Consider the following 17,379-nt stretch of genomic DNA (forward strand, 5'->3'; position numbering starts at 1 on the left):
AGCCACCAGGGAAGCCCCGATAAACACATTTGCAGTCAGGGGCTTAATGTAGAAGTCCCTTGCCCTGGCTCTGCCCCCTGCTCTCCCAGTTGGCTCTCAAAGAAAAGTGAGTCCTCATTATAACTTCGCCTCCCATCCCTGAGTTGCCCGAGGTCTCACACAGCCTCCCTGGCACAACAGTCTGGGTTCTGGGTGCTCTTGAAGCTGAGTCGACCACAACCCAGAGCTTCAGTTGATTCTCCTAGTACTGGGGAGAAGGTCCAGGTGACGGCGTCAGGCGGTTTGTAGGAACTTGCTTGCAAGGCTTGACGACCACCACTTGAGGGAACTGGCAGGTACCTCCCAGTGGCATCTTGGCAGGGGGCCCACATCAGGTGCTTGAGGTGTTCGGGTGCCCACAAGACCTGAGGGTGGAATCACTGCCTTCCAGTAGGATTAAGCTTCAGGAGTTTCCAATGTCCCTGGACAGGGCTGGAGGTGAAGCCTATGGTTCTGGTGATGTTTTGGACTGAGCAAGTAAAAGAGCCAGAGACCCCCTGGGCAACTGCAGGGCCCTGCATCCCCTAATTAGCCTCCCAGTGAATTCAGGGGCTTCGTGGCTGAAAGCTAGCTCAGGGGGACAGAGGGGGTGGCTTCTCTGTTGTCCTGAGGACCAGGGGAGCCCAAGCCTCAGCTTATCCTGCCGCTGGTCATAGGCAGTTGGCTCTGGGAAACGGCCCAGGAGCAACCTCCAGTTTTCTATTTGATTTTAAATGGAAATGAAAGTGAAAAGTAAAAATGTTAGTCAATCAGTGTCAATCGTGTCGACTCTTTGCGATGCTATGGACTGTAGCCCGCCAGGCTCCTCTGTCCATGGGTTTCTCCAGGCAAGAATACTGGAATGGGTTGCCGTTCCCTTCTCTAGGGGATCTTCCTGACCCAGAGATGGAACCCACATCTCCCACTTCTCTTGCATTCGCAAACAGCTTCTTTACCACTAGTGCCACAGGCAGCCATAAATTCAGTTCAGTTCAGTTCAGTTCAGTCGCTCAGTCATGTCCGACTCTGCGACCCCATGAATCGCAGCACGCCAGGCCTCCCTGTCCACCACCAGCTCCCGGAGTTCACTCAGACTCACGTCTATTGAGTTGGTGATGCCATCCAGCCATCTCATCCTCGGTCGTCCCCTTCTCCTCCTGCACCCAATCCCTCCCAGCATCAGTGTCTTTTCCAATGAGTCAAATCTTCGCATGAGGTGGCCAAAATGTTGGATTTTCAGCTTTAGCATCAGTCCTTGCAATGAACACCCAGGACTGATCTCCTCTAGAATGGACTGGTTGGATCTCCTTGCAGTCCAAGGGACTCTCAAGAGTCTTCTGCAACACCACAGGTCAAAAGCATCAATTCTTCTGCACTCAGCCTTCTTCATAGTCCAACTCTCACATCCACACATGACCACTGGAAAAACCATAGCCTTAACTAGACGGACCTTTGTTGGCAAAGTAATGTCTCTGCTTTTGAATATGCTATCTAGGTTGATCATAACTTTTCTTCCAAGAAGTAAGCGTCTTTTAATTTCATGCCTGCAATCACCATTAGCAGTGATTTTGGAGCCCCCCCAAAATAAAGTCAGCCACTGTTTCCCCATCTATTTGCCATGAAGTGATGAGACCAGATGCCATGATCTTAGTTTTCTGAATGTTGAGCTTTAAGCCAACTTTTTCACTCTCCTCTTTCACTTTCATCAAGAGGCTTTTTAGTTCCTCTTCACTTTCTGCCATAAGGGTGGTGTCATCTGCCTATCTGAGGTTATTGATATTTCATTAATCCCCCCTAAATATGCTTCCTGAACCTGAATGTGCCCTTTGTCCAAGGTCAGCCCTAATTTCAACTCCCCAGGGTCCTCTTTGCTCCTCTTCTAGCACGACTAGCCCACTAGAGGGCACTCACGCTCCTCTTTTTCCATCACCGGAGACAAATGGCCATGTGTTCATTGCCACAACCACCAGCCCTCAAACACTCTCTAGATTTGCTCTGGGCGAAGCTCCTAGGACAGACATCAGGGTCCTCCAGGAAGAACCTCACATGGAGGAGGTGGCAGGATGGTCTGATGACCTGGAACCCACCCCAGGACCCAAGTCACTGCTGAGGGACACGGCTCCAGGCACAGTGGGCAGTGTGGGCTGGACATGGGTGCCCAGACACCTAGGCCACCAGCGTGGGCACTGGGGGAAACAGCTGTGAACCTGCGGCCCCGGCACTCAGGATCTGTGCATGTGCCCTTGGCTGGGCTGCTGAGGAACCTTCCAGAATGGACCCTCCACAGCAGGAGACGAGTCCTCCCGGGCACTTCAGGAGGCCTTGTGCTGGGAAGGGTGAGGGGAGAAGCGTCCATCATTGCAGCACAGGTTCTCCCGGGGCCTGAGGGGGCAGGTGGGGTCCCAGGTTCCCCGTCAACCCCAGATCAGGACCTGGGGTGCTGGGACGGGGAGGTCCTGCCACCCCGCCTCTCAGGACACCATTCCTGCATTTGATACCCCTCCCCACTCCCTGCAGTGCCAACCCCTCTGAGACCATCTGTCCACCACTGTTCCATCTCAGCCCTCACAGCATACTCTGAGTGAGTGTGTCACTCAGACTGTCCCCGAGACATCACGTGGGTCACTCTGATCCTTTGCTTTGATCCTGATGTCTGGCTGGGGCTGTGGGGGTCCTGGAGTTTCCAGTTCCCTGGATATAGTGGACACAGTTACAGTTCATGCATGCCTTCCCTGATTAAGCAAATGAATGTTTGAATGCCTGTGTGCCTGGCATACCAGACTCTGCAATTGTAGGGTAGACAAAGTGGACACGGCCAGCTCTCAGGGAACTCACAGTCTAGCTGGGGTGACAGTAAGGATCACTTCCACCCTCCTGAGGGCTTGTAGCACCAAACACCCTCCTACACTCTCCAGACCTCACAATTGCCCAGTGATAGGCACTCCTGTCATTATGCCCATTTTATAGCTCGGAAAGTTGAGGCAGGGAGGGAGGGAGCCTCTGTCCAGTGTACCAACCCTCACAGCCTAAGGCATCAGGGCTCCAAGGCCCATTTCCTGATCATTGTCTTGCCTCTGGGCACTCGGTCCTGTCTGAAGCTGTGTCCTGCAGTGTGACAAGGAATGCCGTTGGGCCCCCGTCTGAGCTCTGAGCCTTCCTGTGTGTGTCTGGAGCCAGCTGCACTTCTCCCCTTGGCTACTGGTGATGTCTATGGCAGGGACGGTGATGAGTTTGGGGTCTCTGGGCCCGAGGGCTAAGTCAGCTTCTCTCCTGCAGAGGAAATTCCCATAGGTCTTCACTTGGATCGACACTCCTAATCCAGCAAGGATTCATGTGGGCCTGAGGCTGGCAGGATGTCTTGTCTGTCAGTTTCTCTAGCCTTCTGAGACTTGTAAATAACGTGACAACCTAGGGAACCCAGGTGGCAGCTCTCCTTTCTCCCAAGTGAAGGTTAAAGGTGAAAGTGTTAATCTCTCAGTCATGTCCAACTCTTTTTGACCTCATGCACTGTGGCCCGCCAGGCTCCTCTGTCCATGGGATTCTCCAGGCAAGAATACTGGCGTGAGTTGCCATGCCCTTCTACAGGGGATCTTCCCAACCCAGGGATTGAACTTGGGTCTTCTACACTGCAGGCAGATTCTTTACCGTCTGGGTTACCAGGGAAGCCCAAGTGAAGGTCCCAAGTCGACCCACAGCCCCTTGTCCTAAGAGTAGGAGTCAGGAAACAGGTTGGTGGACTGATCATGCGTAGATAAGCGGATTGAGTGAAGAATGCTGGAACAGGGCTGCTTGAAGCTGTATTTCACCCCTCCTCCAGGCGTGCCCCTTCCTCCTGCCTTTCCCTGACTCACTGCTTAACTTCCTCTTTGGGCCAGAGCTTCTAAACCTCTCCCCCATTACTGTCTCAAGAGTGTCAGAGACAGGAAAATCGCGCTTGAACCGTTTCCCACTTTGGAAACACCGAGGGCAGGAGTCGCCCAGGGTCACGCAGCAAGTCCGGAGCCGGAGCGGGAATCCTGTTTCGGGACACTCACGTTCTGGACTCTCCTCCCAAGATCCAATAGTCTCTGTGCTGGGTGTGACACTTTGTTGGCACGTCACCCCCTTCTCTCAATGGATTATGCCCGCACCCACCCCGTGAGCCAGTCCACGGGCTCCCCACTTCTCGTGGCGGTGGGTCAGTGCACTCTGCCCAGCTTCTCGTAGGGTGTCTAAGGTACGTACCATCAGGGCCACTCCCCAACCTCGCCCGTTCACCCTTGGCTTTGCCTTTTAGCCACCACGGTGGTGGCTACGGCTCTTGGACCCATCCTGGGCCCTTTCTCAGGCCGGGGCCCCAGTGGCCAAGGCAGCTCCGTTCCCCTAACTTACTTCCTGAGATCATACCCCATGTGGCCACGGGCCTGGAAGGACTGGGGCTCCCCAGGAAGAGTATCCTCCTGCCCACTGGGCACCCCGGAGAACTGAAAGGCTGCCCCTGCCCGGCGTCCGGCTTGGCCTGCGTGGAAACCCGCCCAGTCAGTGAGGCGCCTGCCCCCAGCAGTGCTCAGAGTTTTGGGCCCGGGGGATGAACACCTGCCCTCGCCCACAGCCTTTCTTAGTTTCTGTTTGATTCCCCCGTGTCCCCGCGGGGAGGTGGCCTGGAACAGGGCAAGGAGTCCAAGGCTGGCTGGGGATCCTGGCGTGCCGGCAGCCCCTACTGCCCAGTCTTACAGGCTCCTTCTCTTCCAGGCCTCGGCTCCCTCCTCCATCAGAGGGGGCTCTGGCTCTGTGTCTGGACAGCTGGACGGTGACCTCAGCTCACCTGACGTTCTGGCAGGTCTCATTTCTTCTTGACTGAAGGAGTGGCCATCCCTGGAGCCCCTCCCCCTCTCCCTTCCTCCAAGCTCAACTCATCTGTGTACCGGTATTGTCTGGGAGAATTCTGGCTGCTGGTTTTCTTCCTGGGTGTTGGTGAGACACCACCCTCATGGCAGAAAGGGAAGAAGTACTAAAGAGCCTCTTGATGAACGTGAAAGAAGAGAGTGAAAAAGTTGGCTTAAAACTCAACATTCAGAAAACTAAGATTATGGCATCCAGTCCAATCACTTCATGGCAAATAGATGTGGAAACAAAGGAAACAGTGAGAGACTTTATTTTGGGGGGCTCCAAAATCACTGCAGATGGTGACTGCAGCCATGAAATTAAAAAACACTTGTTCCTTGGAAGAAAAGCTATGACCAACCTCAGTTCAGTTCAGTTCAGTTGCTCAGTTGTGTCTGATTCTTTGCAACCCCATGGACTGCAGCACGCCAGGCCTCCCTGTCCATTGCCAGCTCCTGGAATTTACTCAAACTCATGTCCATTGAGTTGGTGATGCCATCCAACCATCTCATTCTCTGTTGTCCCCTTTTCTTCCTGCCTTCAATCTTTCCCAGCATCAGGGTCTTTTCAAAGGAGTCAGTTCTTCGCATCAGGTGGCCAAAGTACTAGAGTTTCAGCTTCAGCATCAGTTCTTCCAATGAATATTCAGAACCGATTTCCTTTAGGATGGACTGGTTGGATCTCTTTGCAGTCCAAGGGACAGCATATTAAAAAACAGAGACATTACTTTGCCAGTAACCGTCCATCTAGTCAAAGCTGTGGTTTTTCCAGTAGTCATGTATGGATGTGAGAGTTGGACTATAAAGAAAGCTGAGTGCTAAAGAATTGATGCCTTTGAACTGTGGTGTTGGAAAAGACTCTTGAGAGTCCCTTGGACTGCAAGGAGATCCAACCAGTCCATCCTAAAGGAAATCAGTCCTGAATATTCGTTGGAAGGACTGATGCCGAAGCTGAAACTCCAATACTTTGGCCACCTGATGCGAAGAACTGACTCATTGGAAAAGACCCTGGGAAAGATTGAAGGCAGGAGGAGAAGGGGATGACAGAGGATGAGATGGTTGGATGATATCACTGACTTGATGGACATGAGTTTGAGCAAGCTTCGGGAGTTGGTGATGGACAGGGAAGCCTGGCGTGCTGCAGTCTGTGGGGTTGCAGAGAGTCAGACACGATTGAGCAACTGAACTGAACTGTTGGTATCCCACTGAATCCTGGCATCACTTCATAACCAGGTTGCCCCTTGAAGGCCAGCTTCATTCTGGGGGCCACTGTTCATCCCTCCTGGCTGGCAAATCGGTCTCTAAAGTAAACCCCACATCCAAATCTGCACCAAACTCTATTACCCATTCAAGAAATGTCTTCAGCTCTGAAGTGGGTTTCTGCGTGGTGGTAGGTTGGGTCTATATATGTATAATTTAATTAATTTATTTATCTATTATTGTGCTGGGTCTTCATTGCTATGCAGGCTCTACCCTAGCTGCAGCGAGCTGTGTTACTCTCGAGTTGCAGTGCGAGGATCTGTCATCATAGCAGCTTCTCTTGTTGCAGGGCCCGGGCCCCAGGGCGCACGGACTTCAGTAGCTGTGGCTTCTGGGCTCTAGAGCACAGATTCGTTAGTTGCGGTGCACAGGCTCAGTTGCTCCTCGACAGATGGGATCTTCGTAGACCAGGGATCAAACCTCCTGCATTGGCAGGTGGCTTCTTAACCACTGGTCCAGCAGGGAAGCCCTGGTTTGGTTTTGCTAGAAATCTCCGTGGTAAAGACCTCAGCTGGCCTTTGGCTCCCTGAGCTGGAGCTGTGGGCTGAGCCAGGGTCCGACTCTTACCATCTTTCTCAGGACATAGGTTTAGTCTGAGCTGGTGGTCCATTTTGGGGCTGAGGTCTAGGCTGGGCCAGAGGTGGTTGATCCGGCTTCTTGTGGGGCTACAAGAGGCTCTATAGGACCAGGTTCTGACTGGGCTCCGGATCCCTGTCTCAGTTCTGGGTTCTGTTGAGTTCTAGATTCTTTTCCTGGCTGAGGTCTGTGCTGTGAGGCAGCTTCCTGTTTACTGAAGGGCACCCTTTGGATGGGAGATGATGTCTGTGGGGCAGAGGCCTGCGGGGCACGAAATTCCTGGTGCAGAGCGGATTTTTGCTGTGCTCGAGGTTCCTGCTGGGCTTCAGCTTGGTGATAGGCAAGGGGCTCCTGCTGAGTGAGGAGGGTCTTTGCTGTGCAGTGGGCTATTGGATCCCTGTCTACCGGTTCCCTGCTGATCCTCAGATGCTGGCTGGTCTGGATGTTTTTTTCTGGTGCTGGCTCCAGCTGGATTATAGTTGTCTGGTGTGGCTTTGATTCTCTGCTGCTGCTGCTGCTGCTGCTGCTAAGTCGCTTCAGTCGTGTCCGACTCTGTGCGACCCCATAGACGGCAGCCCACCAGGCTCCCCCGTCCCCAGGATTCTCCAGGCAAGAACACTGGAGTGGGTTGCCATTTCCTTCTCCAATGCATGAATCTCTAACAGGCTTAAATACCAACTTAGAACCTGGCTCTGCTGTGCTTTTTTTTTTCTCAAGGGAGATATATATATATATATTAATAATTTTATTTACTTATTTTTGGCTGTGCTGAGTCTTCGCTGCCGCGTGGGTTTTTCTCTAGCTGTGGTGAGCAGGGGCTGCTCTCTAGTTGCGGTGGCTTCTCTTGTTGAGGAGCACAGGCTCTGGGGCGCTCCAGCTTCAGTAGTTGCAGCACGTGGGCTCACTAATTGCGGCTCCTAGGCTCTGGAGCACAGGCTTGGTAGTGGTGATACACGGGTTTAGCTGCTTTGCAGCATGTGGGATCTTCCCGGACCAGGGATGGAACTTGTGTCTCCTGCATTGGCAAGCGAATTCTTTACCCCTGAGCACCAGGGAAGCCCTCGTGGGAGGTATTGATCTCCCTGGCTTCATCCCTCTGGGTCCCCACAGACCTCCTTTGTCACAGATCCCTCGTGGGCTACTCATGATGGCTCTCCCACCATCTTGGGTTCCACTTCTTCAACCTGGCATCCATGGTCTTCCTTTTGGAGGCGGTCGGCAAGTGGGCTGAGCACCGCTGGCTCCCCGCTCCTGTGCCGAGTGAAGCACTTGTGTCTCTTGCTGTAGGAGGAAGGGTGGGGACAGAAGGAAGCTGGGTGTCCATCACCCTCCCACCAGAGGGTTATGTCTTGAAGGGGCCCATTCTACTCCCCACTCAGATAAAATATTTCTTCTCATGAAGGCAGCATCCCAGCTGAGTCCTCTGTTTGATCCAGATGACAGAAGCTAGACTCTGGAGGAATGTTCCTTTTCTTTCTCATTTAAAAAAAAAAAATTTACTTGGCTGCACTGGGTCTTAGCTGTAGCACGTGGGATCTTCCTGTTGACATCTTCCTGTCGGCAGGATCTTTAGCTTCGGCATGCAAACTCTCAGTTGCAGCATGTAGGATCTAGTTCCCTGACCAGGTACCGAACTTGGGGCCCCCTGCATCAGGATTGTGGTGTCTTGACCACTGGACCTCTAAGGAAGTCTCGAGTGTTCCTTTTCTGACTTCCCCTTCTGATGTTTGAGGAGAGGGTCAGAGAGGGAAGCGGGATCTACCTTGTTGTAACTTTCCTCTCTTTATTTATTCTTTCTGATGGTTCCCACTTTAATTTCCTTATATTATTTTTCTGATCATTTTATTCCCATGTTAAAAAAGAAAAAAGACATCTTCCCATTTTTACAGCTGGAAAGCCCTTTTCAGTGGCATTTGAGATCTTCCACACTGTCTCTCCCAGGTGGCTCAGTGGTAAAGAATCCACCTGCACTGCAGGAGACACAGGAGATGCTGGTTCAATTCCCTGCGTCAGGAAGATCCCCTGGAGGAGGGCATGGCAATCCACTCCTGTGTTCTTGCCTGGAGAATCCCATGGACAGCAGAGCCCAGCATGTTATAGTCTGCTGCTACTGCTAAGTCACTTCAGTCGTGTCTGACTCTGTGCAACCCCATAGACGGCAGCCCACCAGGCTACCCCGTCCCTGGGATTCTCCAGGCAAGAACACCGGAGTGGGTTGCCATTTCCTTCTCCAATGCATGAAAGTGAAAAGTGAAAGCGAAGTTGCCCAGTCATGTCTGACTCTTAGCGACCCCATGGACTGCAGCCTACCAGGCTCCTCCATCCATGGGATTTTCCAGGCAAAAGTACTGGAGTGGAGTGCCATTGCCTATAATGTTGCAAAGAGTCCGTCGTGACTGAGTGAGCGAGCACTCTCCTTGAGCCCTGCCTCTGCACGTATGTCTGCTGTGGTTGCCTGGAAACCCACAGAGTCCAGTGACCATTCGTGATGATGGCAGTGGTGACAATCATAAATACTGGGGAGGCATTTTATGTGCTAGGAAATGGTGCCAGGTTCTTTTTAAACTTGTGTTATCGTTAGTAAGACAATGTCTGATCCATTGCTTTCACTGCTTTCTTGGCCCTACCTAGCTCTTACCTCAGGAAGGTTTGTTGGATGAGTGAAAGAGTAAAAATTTGGGCAGCGGAGAGAGACTGAAGGTGGTCGTGGAGAGAGGTGTGTATACAATCTGGGAACGGTTTGGAATGAACAGGGTAAAGTGGGTCGTCTGGATTGAATGTGCATTTCGAGACCCCATTTGAAAATGATTTTGATCTATTACATTTAAGTATATTTATTGATTTTGTTTGCTGTTTTCCTGCTTGTGTTTACAGTCGGGGAGGACCAGCTAGGTACTCAGAGATTCTTGGTTTCTTTCAGGTAAGTAAGCTTAAGGCTGTGTGAAGGGGCAGCCCCAGGAAAAGACTGACAAGTGAAGAAGGCACTGGAGGGGGCAATCATCTCAGGGGAAATGCTTTGGGGATGGTTTAGGGAGTGGGGACAGGAATGGGGGAACGCGAGATGGGAAAGGAGCGTCTTCTAGGTGCGCTCACGGCTTTGTTGACTGAGAATGTTTCATCGGGAGGGTGGGGTCTCAGAGCACCTATAAGGGCAGAACAAAGCTTTCTAGCAGACATCGTGTGAGAAACTGCTGGCAGGCTCTGGAGTGCTTGTCTGACTTCCTGTGATGTCTTCGGTGTCCTAGGGTGAAGAGGAAAGGGAGACACTGCAGTTAAAAACATTCTTAGAATTTAATTTTTTATGAGAGCTTTTAAAATGTTACAAGTGAGACTCATCCCGTGGGGGAAAATTGAAATGAAAAAATACCTACAGTAAGGAGATAAAGGATGCCCCAACCCCTGCTTCCACTGCTGATTCTGGTGAGCAAACTGTTGTTACTAGTTTGCGGCATAGTTTTCCATACCTTTTGTATATAAACTAATTGTTGTTGTTGTTTAGTTGCTAAGTGGCGTCTCTTTGCCACCCCATAGCCCGCCAGACTCCTCTATCTGTGGGATTTCCCAGGCAAGAATGCTGGAGTCAGTTGCCATTTCATTCTCCAGGGATCATCCCATTCTTGATCAAGTAATATCATAATAGTGCCACACTAGCCATCAGTTTAACACTTGCTGGTATACTTTTTATATGACATTTAATTATACCTAGACTAGGGAGGAATCTCATTGTTTGACACCGACACCGGCGTCATCATCAGAGACCGGTGACCAGCCCGCCAACAGCCCCATCTCCCTCCACTTTGATAAGCAATGGCATTCTATCATCGGAGGCTTTGGCGAGCCGTCTCGAGTATTAGGGGAATTGTGTTTTGCTTTTCCTGCTCTTCCTGTTTCCCCACACGTTGACCTTGAGTGGGATGAGCTGAGATGCTAATCCTGACCTTCGTCTCATTTCTGTTGTCTCTGAAGCCCTGCTTCATCCCTAGCTGGGGCTTCCCTGCTGGCTCAGATGGTAAAGAATCCACCTGCAATACAGGAGACCCAGGTTTGATCCCTGGGTCAAGAAGAACCCCTGGAGAAGGATATGACAACCCACTCCAGGATTCTTGCCTGGCAAGTCGCAAGGACAGAGAAGCCTAGAGGGCTACAGTCTGTGGGGCCGAGAAGAGTCAGACATGACTTAGTGACTGATACTTTCATTCTCATCCCTAGTTGATTCCACAGAGCACCTCTGGTTTAAGGAGGGTCATTCTTTGACAACTTACTGGTTTTCTTCATCCTGCCCTTGAAACGATCACAGGGACATGGCTTCTTTGTCAGCTTGGGAGCTGTGATGGGTGTTCTAGGGCCTCTCAGGAACCAATCTGAAATAAGGGGGTTGCTGCTTAGGAAGGATCATATGTTTGAGGGCCAGGACTTGACTTGCCATCTTCCTTGCCCCCCAGTTGTTTTTCGTACTGCAGTGGGAAAGGGTCAACCCAGAACAGTCATATGACCACCAGGGTCTCTGAGTTGTTTTGCTGACCTGTATGGACAAGAATGGGCTTCCCTGACAGCTCAGTTGGTAAAGAATCCACCTGCAATGCAGGAGACCCTGGTTCAATTCCTGGGTTGGGAAGATCCGCTGAAGAAGGGAAAGGCTACCCACTCCAGTATTCTGGCCTGGGGAATTCTCTGGACTGTACAGTCCATGGAGTCGCAAAGAGCCAGACACGACTGAGTGTGTTTCACTTTCAAGGGCAAGAACTTGGTGGCAGGTTTGGAGGAAGCATCAGAGTGTCATTAAGGAGACAAAAAAAATGAGCAATGAGTGGGAGGGAGGTTCGAGAGGGAGGGGACATATGTATCCATAGGCCTGATACACGTTGTTGTGCGGCGGAAACCAACACAATATTGTAAAGCAATGATCCTCCAATTAAACATAAATTTTAAAAAATGAGGGATAAGGGGTGACTGCCTTTCAGTGGCTGCTTTACTTCAACTAAGCCATTTTTCCTCTCTGTTTCAGTCTTGCCTGTGAGTAAAATTAGGCTGAGGATGGGGTCCAGGAACCTCTTGGAAGGCAGCCCTGGGTTGTCGGGGAAAGGAGTAAGGGAGAGGGGGGCAGCCAGACCTTCCGCCAGCTCCCCTGGACCCTGGAGGAGTCTGGCTCTTACATGAGACTCAGGAAGAAATGAGTGGCGGGCTGGGGGAGAGGGCAGGGGGCGAGGGCAGCTCAGGTAGTATCTGCTCTGCTCTCAGAGGGATTCAGGGGAGCAAGTGGGGATCTCGATGGTGCACTCTCGTCAATATTGCGTTACTGACCTTGGCACTCACATTCTTGGCCTCCTTCTTGGAGCCACCTCCCAGAAGCCTGGCGTTGGTCCCTCTGGCCTCTGGCAACCCCTGTAGGAAGGAAACGGGTCACTTCCAGGCACTGGAAAGGGAAGGCGCCAAGAGACTTGGTTCCTGATCACTGTGCCTCTGGGTCAGCGCAGCTCCATTGCTCTTCCTTTTTGCTCAGGGGTCTAGGGTACTTCAAGAGAGGAGTATTTTCCATGGATGAGGAACTGAAGTGTAAAATCTGGCCTAGAGAAAAGCTTAGCTGGAGGTAGGCAGAGAAAGTACAGCTTCTGGAGAGAAGAGAGGGCAAAAGGTCGGGGTGTTGATCAAGACCTGACAACCTCCCCATTAAGGTCCCTGCCCTGCATGCGTTATAACCCTCCTGACTCAAGAAATAAGAGCAAAGAGCAGATTATTCCACAAACCAGTCAGGAACTTCACCTGACCTCTGTGTTTGCTTGTATTTGAATCCATAGTCCCAGGTCAACTATTAATATGAGAGGATGGTATTTACCTCTGTCCCTCTGGAACAAATCCATTTCTCCTTTTGTCTGTATTCAGGTCTGTCTTGTTAACTGATGCTCTCTTATTTCCGTTTTGTGTTTCTTGATATCATTACCCAGCTGTTGTTATAACACTGCACGAATTAAGTGAATCACCATCTCTTTTATTTTGAGGTGAGAAAACTGAGGCCCAGAGAGAGCTGATGCAATGCCCAAGTTCACAGAGTTAATGGTGAGTCACCTGGAGCTGAAACCTAGGTCCAAGGCTCTTAGCCTATTATTCTCTCTTCGAACCTACATGACCTAATGGCATGGGAGCTATTTATCATAAGTAATTTTACAATTAATAGGGCATCTTATAAGGAATTACTCTGTTATTGTAAGTAATTTATTTCTTAACATTGTCATTGCTTCTCAGTTATTGATTTTTCCCCACTTCCCCATGAAAAGCATATTAAGCAGGCATGTGGTTATTTTCAGAGATAAAGCAAGATCAAATTTTATTTGGAGATTTCTGGGCAGGAGGATTGTGTAGTGTTATTTCTGCTCACCAGACTTGGTCCAACATTGCAACTACCCTTGCCTGGGAAATGGGAATTGAGCCTGTAGTTGCACCCCCCGGTGGCCCCAGTGAGCTTTCCCCATCTCATTGCCCTTGTGCCTTTGTAGCTACTTGAGAATGAAATTTTACTCACTCGATTTATTGAACACTTACTAGGTTCACATTATCCATCATTTACTCTTCGCAACAGTTCTACATGCTAAGTGGTATTTTACTCATTCTAAAATGAAGCTTAAAAAAGTTAAGCTTCTTGTCCAGGGTTCCAAGAGGCTTCCCAGGTGGTGCAGTGGTCAGAGAATCCACCAGCCACGCAGGAGACGTGGGTTTGATCCCTGAGTGGGGAAGATCCCCTGGAGAAGGAAGGAAATGGCAATCCACTCCAGTATTCTTGCCTGGAGAATCCCATGGACAGAGGAACCTGATGGGCTGTAGTCCATGGGGTCACAAACAGTCGGACATGACTGAACGCACACACACACACACACACACACACCCCAGGGTTACAAAGTGAGTGATGGAGCCAAGATTTGGATCACGGTCGATCCCCTGAATTCAAGTCTGAGTCTAAAGGTCTGGGTGAGTCTAAATGTGTCACCATGTTTGAGAATTATTGGTAAAACAGGGGCTCCCCTGGGGAGTGAGTTCCCCTCCAGGGGATGTTTGGCCACGTCTGGAGATATTTTTGGCTGTATTAATGGGGTGGGGGCGGGAAGAGGCCGCTGTTGGCTTCTAGAGGGTAGAGGCCACTTGGATGTTGCTAAACAGGTTACGAAGAACAGAACAGGGTGCCCTGCCCCCCTTGCAAGAAGAATTATTAATCTCTAATGTCAACAGAGCTGCTATGAAACCAAGGTGTCCCGTCTCCTAAGGGGAACATTTTGAACTTAGAAACCTGAGGATTTATTCTTCCACTTAGATATATTTACTGAACACTTTCCCGGGTCACGAGAGGGACATGGAAACAAGACACCAGGCTGTGCCAGTGGCGAGGTTACAGCGCAGAAGGGCAGGGGTTGGGGTAGGAGACGCACCGACACTCATCTCAAGGTGGAACGCGGACCGTGCAGAGTCCAGTCGGGGCCGAGCTTGTGCAGGGGAGGGAGGGCTCATGTCTGCCTCTGGGCCGCATCAGGGCGGCTGTGCGAGCAGAACCGAGCTGGTGGGAAGACACAAGAGCAGCTGGGGAGCAGCCGAGGTTCTGAGATTCCGGCTGAGAGGAACACGGGGCCTTGTTAGCGTGGGGTGTTGGGGGGGATGGCCGGGAAAGGCAGCTGTGACTGGAGCTTGGAGTCCAGGCTGAGGTCTCCAGCCTGGGGGCCCATCACAGTGGTGGAAAAGGCTTCCCTCCCAGAATGCTGGTCTAGGGCCTCCCCCACTGGGCCATGAGTCCCAGCGGCTTCCAGAGAACTCTATAAGGGAGAAGATGCTGGAAATGGGTGCAAGAGGGTAGACTCCTGATTTTAGGACCCACTCGATGCTGAGTATGTAACAAAGCTGCTTCACCTCAAAGTAGCGCTTGGGGAGATGGTCACTTAGAGTCGGAACATAGGTGGGGAGGGGGCCCCTTCTGCACAGTTGTTCTGCTAAGGGCTGGGCCATTCCAGCTGTAGGGAACAGTGGGGTGGATTCGGAGCTTCTAACCCAGGATCTGCTTCATAAAGGTGAGCTGTTCAAACAGGGCCTGTGTGCAGTCTTGCCCTCCAGGCCACAGGTGTGAGGCCTTGTACCAAGAACACAGAAGCAGAGCTGAGAACCAAGGTCGCCTCCAAAGCTGACTGAGCCCCTTTGTAACTGTTGCCTGGAGAGTCCCATGGACAGAGGAACCTGGCAGGCTACAGTCCATAGGTCACAAAGAGTTGGACGTGGCTGAAGTGACGGGACACACACACACGTAACCGTTGCCAAAAGCCCATGGTCATCACTAACAGGCTTCTTGACTCCAAATTAGTCAAAGATGCCCACTCCAGTAAACACCCTATAAAGCCCCAACCAGTCCCCTAACGCCAGCCTTCCAGCAGGAATTGTCTTTGTCTCGAGGCTATAAAAATTGGCTATTAACCCACGAACACTGTCGACTCTCCCTGGCCTGTCAGGAGCTGCCGGCCCGCTGTGGTTGCAGGGCCCACGTTATCTCTGCTCTTTGTTCTTAATAAGCTCACTCCCTTCTGTAATGCTCTGTGTCTGGAAATTCTTTTCCAACCGGCTCTCGGATTGCCTCAACAGCTCGGTGTGGTCACAGCTTCAAACACGGGTACTACCTGGTGATGTGATTTTCTGGTTTATCACCTTACCATGAAATAGCATTAAGAATTATTGGGGCATGTCTGGTGTACTAGGAAGAATATAATCGAGGTTGACTGACTGACTGGACACACACTTGCCTTCAACGCCCTGTCCGGATGGCCTCCAGGCTCAGCCCCCAGGACACTCAATAACCCCGAACAGGGACTCGGGGAGAGGTAAGGTCCTCTCCCGCCAGCTACCCTTGCAGACACTCCATAAACACGGGCTCCTTTAACTTCACGACACTTTTAGGGTTTACGTTCAGTTCATTCCTTTTTTTGCAAATGAAGAAACAGCCACCCAGACAGGCTAACTCACCGCTAATCCCCGTAGCCTTGCGGGGGCTACATTTTACCATGTGTGCGGTCATGCTCTTTTCTGTTTTGCCACATTTCTCTCCCCTTTTTATCTTTCATAGAAAGTGGATTTTTTTTTTTTTTTACCTGTGTGTGAGCTGCTGGAGACCACGGACATCAGCATTAGTGGCAGCAACAGGAGGAGGAAAGAGATTAGAACCTTCATTTCACCCGTCAGTGCTGCTGTGCGTCCACTCTTCAGCAGCTCCCAGTCGAGAGGGTCCCCACTTCTCCTGGCGGCTCAGGCCGTGCGTGGAATGTGGCTTGGGTGGGGGGGTGGATCTGCACTTTACTCCCAGGCCAGCATTCTCATTAGAGGGCGGGAAGGGCCGAGTGGCACTGGCCTTGTTAGGTAACAGGTTGGACCATGTGTTTTATGGGAATCTGGGAGGCAAAACTGGCCAAACAAATGAAGCCTTTGTAGGAACACGAGAGGGTGACTGGTAACCTGGCCGCTGTACTCGTCCCCTCCCTCCCGCCCGCCTCCCCACCCCGCAATGTGCTATGATTTCTTCTTTTGGCTTGTTTGAATTTCCTTATACGTTTGAGTGACGTTTTCTAGCTCAGTGTCTGGCAGGAAAAGTGAGGCTAAGGGTTGGCAGAGGGTGACACGGCCTGTCTCCCCTCTGTCTTCCCCACTCCCAGCCTCAGCACAGTATCAGATGTTGCCGTGTCCTCCACTGTGGACAGCGTCCTCCAATTCTGTGGCTGTGTAAGGAGGGAAGCAGAAAGGATGGAGGAGAGGCTCTTCTCCCGTGCCGAAACACTGCCCTGGAGCACTGGGTCAAAGCAGGCCTCCGTGTTGGTGGTCAGGCAGGTGGCTGCGCTTGTTGTTGGTCAGTTGCTTAGTCGTATCCAACTCTCTGCGACCCCATGGACTGCAGCAAGCCAGGCTTCCCGGTCTATCACTAACTCCCGAAGCTTGCTCAAACTCATGTCCATCAAGTCGGTGATGCCATCCAACCATCTCATCCTCTGTCATCCCCTTCTCCTCCTGCCTTCAATCTTTCCCAACATCAGGGTCTTTTCCAATGAGTTGGCTCTTTGCATCAGGTGGCCAAAGTATTGGAACTTCGTGGTATATGGCCTCACGGCTCCTGCCTAGAGGAGAGGGATGTAGGTTGGCGGAAGACCCTCAAGGCTTCAGGTCCAAGAGGATTTGAGAAGCAAAAGCCACAGTAAGGAAAGTGTCTGCCCAGGCTGCTGGGGCTCCTGGTGTGAGATCTTGTTTGAAATCAGTCCAAGATGAAAGAGAGAGGTGCTACTTCTTGGAGCAAACATCAAGGGTCCAGAAGGGCCGCACTTAATGCTGTGACTCATTCCAGGAACTGGGCTCAAAAATAGAAGAGAGGCTGGTCTTAAGGGCCTAGAGATGTTTGCGGGGCTAAAAGAAAGAAAAGAAATGCTTAGTCATGTCCGACTCTTTGCGACAGTTTGGACGGTAGCCCACCAGGCTCCTCTGTCCATGGGGTTTTCCAGGCAAGAATGCTGGAGCAGGTTGCCATTTCCTCCTCCAGGGGATCTTCCTGACCCAGGGATTGAACCCGAGTCTCCTGTGTCTCCTATATTGCAGGATGATTCTTTACCTGCTGGGCCCTTGTGGGATCCTTTGTGGGGCTGAGGGGAAGGTTAACAAGGAA

General features: G+C 51.3%; 1 protein-coding gene across 1 annotated transcript; it reads right to left on the reverse strand.

Annotated features, from left to right (window-relative positions):
- Positions 1 to 9,581: 9,581 nt before the first annotated feature.
- CXCL17 (C-X-C motif chemokine ligand 17) lies at positions 9,582 to 16,058 on the reverse strand. Its single transcript, XM_068993274.1, has 4 exons — positions 15,827 to 16,058; positions 12,018 to 12,098; positions 10,979 to 11,077; positions 9,582 to 9,957 (listed from the first exon to the last, which is right to left on the reverse strand). Exons 1-4 carry the CDS (start codon positions 15,903 to 15,905, stop codon positions 9,860 to 9,862), a joined length of 357 nt encoding a protein of 118 aa, XP_068849375.1. The 5' UTR covers positions 15,906 to 16,058; the 3' UTR covers positions 9,582 to 9,859.
- Between the last annotated feature and the right edge of the window lie 1,321 nt (positions 16,059 to 17,379).

The sequence above is a fragment of the Capricornis sumatraensis genome, chromosome 20 (genome assembly GCF_032405125.1).
Source record: "Capricornis sumatraensis isolate serow.1 chromosome 20, serow.2, whole genome shotgun sequence".
NCBI classification, from domain to species: domain Eukaryota; kingdom Metazoa; phylum Chordata; class Mammalia; order Artiodactyla; family Bovidae; genus Capricornis; species Capricornis sumatraensis.